Source organism: Geospiza fortis, unplaced genomic scaffold, assembly GCF_000277835.1.
Source record: "Geospiza fortis unplaced genomic scaffold, GeoFor_1.0 scaffold432, whole genome shotgun sequence".
Lineage (NCBI taxonomy): Eukaryota > Metazoa > Chordata > Aves > Passeriformes > Thraupidae > Geospiza > Geospiza fortis.
This window is the reverse complement of record NW_005054436.1, coordinates 278,599-283,964: the sequence shown is the minus strand read 5'-3', so window position 1 is coordinate 283,964 and position 5,366 is coordinate 278,599. Positions and strand designations below refer to the sequence as shown.

The 5,366-nt window shown below is 58.7% G+C and overlaps 1 protein-coding gene across 1 annotated transcript in view; it reads left to right on the top strand.

Annotated features, from left to right (window-relative positions):
• GPR3 (G protein-coupled receptor 3) overlaps window positions 1-4,790 on the top strand; it is a 7,309-nt gene extending 2,519 nt beyond the window's left edge. The window contains 1 exon segment of the mRNA XM_014309500.2: window positions 4,731-4,790. Within this exon segment, the coding sequence (XP_014164975.2) occupies window positions 4,731-4,790 (60 nt within the window).
• Window positions 4,791-5,366: the final 576 nt, after the last annotated feature.

The window sequence follows — 5,366 nt, the reverse complement described above, 5'->3', positions numbered from 1 at the left end:
CCCGAGTCTCTGCTTCTCCTCGGCTGGGGAGCTGGTGGCAGCCCCGAGGCTGGGGCTGTTTATTGCACACGAAATGCAGATTTCCCTGGGCTGAGCGCTGGCAGGGGCTGTGCCAGCAAGTGATGAGGGGAGACGGGGCTAAATGGTGGGGCTGAGGGACCCACAGATGGTCCCCTGCTCTCCCAGGGCTGGGCTCAGCGCTGGGGATGGGGAATTTCAGGCTCCCCCTGTCCCCAGCGAGGTTCAGCCAGAGGATGGAGCTGTTCATTCTACCCCAGGGCTCAGCTGAGATCCCTCAGGAGATAAATCCCAAGCCTGCCTCCCCCAGCAGTGAAAAATCCCGCAATTCCCAGCTCTGCTGTGCTCAGGGGCAGTTTTTACCTGGTGATTCTTTTATCAACATCACGTGGCAGCTGAAACTGCTTTTCTCTCCCTCGTGCCTCCCCTGCTGATGTCTTCAGAGGGAGCTTCTCCACGGTGTGCGAGCCCATCCAGTTTCTCCCACTCCCTGGGGTCCCTGTCACCCACACCCCGAGGATGTCACCCCCACCAGCTCAGAGCCATTCCCAGCTGCTCCAGGCCTCTGGGGGATGATGGAGCAGGCAGGGAGATCCAGCAGGGCCCAGCCTGCTCCTTTTTTGGGTGGAGAAAGATGCAGAAAGTGAAGCTATAAAAAAGAGTCAAACCCGCCCAAGAAGGTGCCAGAGTGCTGAGCAGCCACCCCCACGCCAGGGATGTGCAGGAGAGGCTCGGGGGGAACCAACAGCCCAACTTGGGGGTTAAAATATGAGCTAAGAGAGATAGGCACGGCCTCACCCCAGCTGTGCTCGCACATCTGGCAGGGCCAGCCCTCCCCAGGCTCCCAGCAGATGCTGCAGGCACAGGCAGCTCCTGTCTCCAAGGCCTGACTGTGCTGCAGGGGGGCGGGTTGGGGTTCACTCCGCTCTCTGCTCTGAGCAGCCCTGTCCTGCTGGCAGCAGTGGGGCCCACATCTGGCTCCGAGCACTTGCCCTTGGCCACCGCGCAGGTGAGAGAGCTGGCAGCACCCACAACAGAGCCAGGGCTGGTCCCAAACCACCCTGCTCCAGCCCTGGTGCCAAAACCTCCGGGGTTTGCCAGATGGGAGGAGGGAAGGAGGCTGCTGCTGCAAAACCTCCCCCTGGCACCCTGAACCCCAGGTGCCCTGCCTGGGGTGCAGCTGAGAGCTGCCCTTCCCACACCCCACCCCGGGGCTGGCTCTGTGCTCTCAGTGCCTTACTGGAGTGCCCATGATGGCACCTCGAGTCCTGAGGTGCCTCCTCCTGCACCGCCCTGGGACCGCCGGGCCATGGGGAGGGCTGGCAGCTCCACTTATGGGCCTGGGTTACATTTAAATGAGAAACCTCAGCCCTAGCTTGGGGGATTTTGTTTCCTTGGAAGCAGCAGCAGGCAGGAAATGAAGAAAACACGGCCCTGCTGTAAGTGTTTTACCAAATGCCGGAGGCAGCGGGAGGCACGTCCCAGCACAGCCCGGCCTCGAGCATCATCCCCGGCCACCACCACAGCCATCCATGGCTCTGGGGGCATCCTTGGCGCTTCCCAGGGAGGGAGGCCTGTCTGGAAGGGCTGTGCTTGGTGGGGAACGGCAGAGCTCAAGGAGAGGGGCTCAGCAGCCTCCCATTTTATCCCTGTCCCCCCAAGGCAGCCTCGTGCCGCGAGCCCACAGCTGTGCAGGGACCCGGGGCCAGCAGGACCCTCTGCTCCCCACAGGGAGCTCCCAGAGGACTAGGCTTCCATGCTGGCTCAGGGCTGGGGCTTTGTCTAACTGGATGGGCAGAGTAATTCAGCCCTGGCCACCTCCCCAGTCCTGCCTTAAGCCCTGGCCATGGCGGCGCTGGCCTTTGCAGAGCGGCTGAGCCCGGCGCGGAGCTGCTGCCCTGCCAGACTGCAGAAACTTGAGCTCCAAATAACATAATTCCTCTGGCACCCCGTGGTTATTTGTGAGCTGCTGTGAGCAGATGGAAGAGTTACAGATAAAGCCATCCGCAGCACGGGAGCCGATTGCCTTCCCCACACACCCGCGTAGGCAACGGCAAAGGCAGGGAGGAGGAGAGAAAAACCCACCCGGCAGCAGGAGCGCCAGAGAGGAGTCAGCCATTTCTGAGGGGCTGAGCTGCCATCTCAGCACACCTACGTGCGAGGAACGGGGACTTTCTGCTGGCACCGGGCCCTCCCAGGATGCTGGGAGAGGGGAGCGCTCTCCCACCACCCGGGCTGCCTGGGCAGGGACAGCAGCGCCAGTCGGGGGTGACATTGGCACGGCGGAGCTGCCACACGCGGGGAGAGCAGGCTGCTAACGCTGATCCGAGCTGGCAGCGCCTGCACTCTCCTCGGTCCCAGAGGGGGAATTAAGGGAGAGAAGCTGACGTCAGTGGTGGAAAGGACACACAGCCCACTCGTCCAAGGCAGCCGGCAGCATCTTCTGGGTGTTGCTAACACCACCTTGAAGGAGAAAATTAAATAGGTCTTTGGAGACGGGGGCTCCTGTGAAGGCGCAGCCCGGCCAGCTGTGATCCTGGGCCGAGTCATGTGGAAGAGACAGACGGGCACGGAGAGGGATCAAAGGCCGGGGCAAGGCGGGTGTGCCAGGGCTGCGGAGCTGTGGAGACGCTGCCCCAGCTGCGGCAGCAAAGTGCGGCTCGTGGACAGGGCTGGGGTCACACAATCAATCACTGCCAGCCCTCTCCTCCCCGCACCCCACTGAACCTCAGCCTCCGGGAGCTTCCCCGCTCCGTGGACGGTGGAAGCATAGGGCTCTGTGGTTGCCCAGGAAGGCAGATGTTGTTTAGGGGGTTAAACCAGCACGAAACTCACCAACACCCGACTTCCAAGGGCTGTCACTCCAAAAGCACAAAGCTGCGTCGTCCTGAACCCCAGAAAAGCAAAGGCACCACCTGGCCACAGCCACGCCCAGCCTAAGGCAGCCAGGAGCTCCAGTTGCTCCTCCCTGGCTCCAGCTGGAGCCAAGGGCTGGGACAGGCAGCTCGAGGGAGTGTGGAAGCCCCAGAGCTCCCTCCTTCCCCTGCCCTCTGCGCCCCTGCACGACTAAAGGCCTTGCTTGTTCAGGAGCTGGCAAGGCCAATTAATCTAATGAGGTTTTGCAGCCAGGGACCATTGTCAGCCAAGAAAGGCACAGCGCTGCGGAGCGAGGCACCGGTGTCTCCTAAAGCCAAGGGAATTTGGCAGAGCAGAGCCCGCAGTAAAAGCAGGGATGAGGAGCAGCAGGGACAGAGCCTTTTGTTGCTTTTCACCAAGCAGCAAGAAAACAGAGCCCCACGGAGCGAGGCCAGACGAGGCACCTGAGCTCGGGGCCAGCAGCCACCACTGCCAGGCACATTCACTGCAGGAGGGAGCTGGAGCTGTGAAATGGAGGCAAAACGCTGCTGCAGCCCCTTCCCAGCCCAGCTGCAGCCACTCTGCTCTGCAAAATGGAGCCCGGGTTTGTTTCCCATGGCAGGGAGGGCTGGAGGGAGGCTGGAGGCTGCTCCTGGTGGGGCTTCCTTGGCGCTGTGACCTCAAATTCCCACTGGCAATAGCCCTCAGCCCACCTCGGCACGGAAAAGGTGTCTGTGCCGATGGTGTCTGCCTGGGCAGGGGGCATTTGGCACCTCCATGGACTCTGGGCTTCCCAAGGGACGCCCTGGTGGCTGCAGGGAGGGCACAAGGACAGGCACGACTGGCTCAGGTGGCCCTGCACCTCCCACGCTCCCAGCAATGAGCTGGGTTTGCCCAAAGCAGCTGTGGCTGCCCCATCCCTGGAGTGTCCAAGGCCAGGCTGGACAGGGCTTGGAGCAACCAGGGGTAGTGGAAGGTGTCCCTGCCCATGGAATGAGAGGAGCTTTCAGGTCCCTTCCCGTGACTCCAAGTCACACACAAAGCCACAGCAGCCCCTGTGCCAGGCCCAGCTCACACCCGCCACAGTAACACACACAGGCACCAAGTGGATAGAAAGATTTTATCAAGTTTTAAAAAAGAATCAAAAAAATTATTACTTTTTTTTATACACGTACATTACAAAATATTTGCAGTTGGGATCTTCATCCAGGGGTTACTGAGTTGATTATTAAAAACAACAAAACAAAGCAGCAGGAAATCTGGCTTATACAGCAACTGACAGGGAAAAGCACAGACATTACATGGGAATACAGAAGGCAGAGTCTGCACTGGGATGTGCAAGGATGGATCAGGGGCAGGCTCTGATCCCCCACACCCACTGCCTCCCTGCAGAGTCCGGCCATCAGTGTTTGTTTTGCAGGGGTGAAAAAAAAACCTGACAAGTCTACAGTATTTTGCTCACATGTTTGGGGTTTTTCGTCCTTTTTTCTTCTTTCTAAGCAGAGTTTCACTGCTGAAACTCCTTTGGTCTGAAGTGAGGAACCCCCTGCACCCTGAGAGTATCCATCAAACGTCGCCCTTCCACCCCCAGCCTGGCTGGGTCCATGCAGGGCACTTCCCATCCCTCCTCTCCCACCTTATCTCCTGCTCAGCAATAAACCCCTAAGATATAAGTGGAATAATTACTCTTATAAATATATTTATATCATGTAGGAAAATAAGGCACTTCAGGAGGGGTTACAGCTTGTCTAATTCTATGACATTCTAATCAGGAAGAAAAATGGGTTAGTTTCTGAAGTGAATTAAAATGAATGTTAATACAGTAATAAAAACATTGGATCCACTTCCACTTCAAGGCTTTGTTTAAAAAGGAAGAGAAGAAAGCACCCCCGAAATCCAACAGCAGTGAAACCTGACCCGGGGCAGCTGCATCTGCCCTGCCAGGCAGCTCCGTCCCAGAGCCCCTCCAGGGCAGGGAAGTCCAAAAGAAACACGTTAAATAAGTTCACGTTCTAAAAAAAAAAAAATATAAAATCCAATCTCCCCTTTCCCTGAAATGAGAGTCTGCAGGATTCCTCAGCCCCTGGGAGCCCCGGGAGCCTCTTGCCCGGCGCTGTGGCTAGCACTGCGGGCGAGGACACCGCGAGAATGTTTAACCAGGCAAGGCAGGGCAAGGCAAGGCAAGGCAAGGCAAGGGAGGGCGGCCGTGCCTGCCCGGACTCGCGGGATGGGCGAAATGGCTGCGAGGGGGAGCAGGAGCTCAGATCGTGCTTTGGGAAATGCCTGAGCGTCGCCCCAGCCCCACGAAAGGGGAGGGAGGAGTAAGAGCCCCCAAGAGGAGGGCAAAGGCGGCAGGGCAGCCCTGCGCTTCCAGCACAGCTGCTCTGTCTTGCAAAGGTTGGTTTTGGCACCTCTCCTCCTCCCCTGCTGCTTTCAAAAACACTGAGCTCACTTGGTGGCCCAGAGCTCTGCGATTTTGCAAGGATACTCAG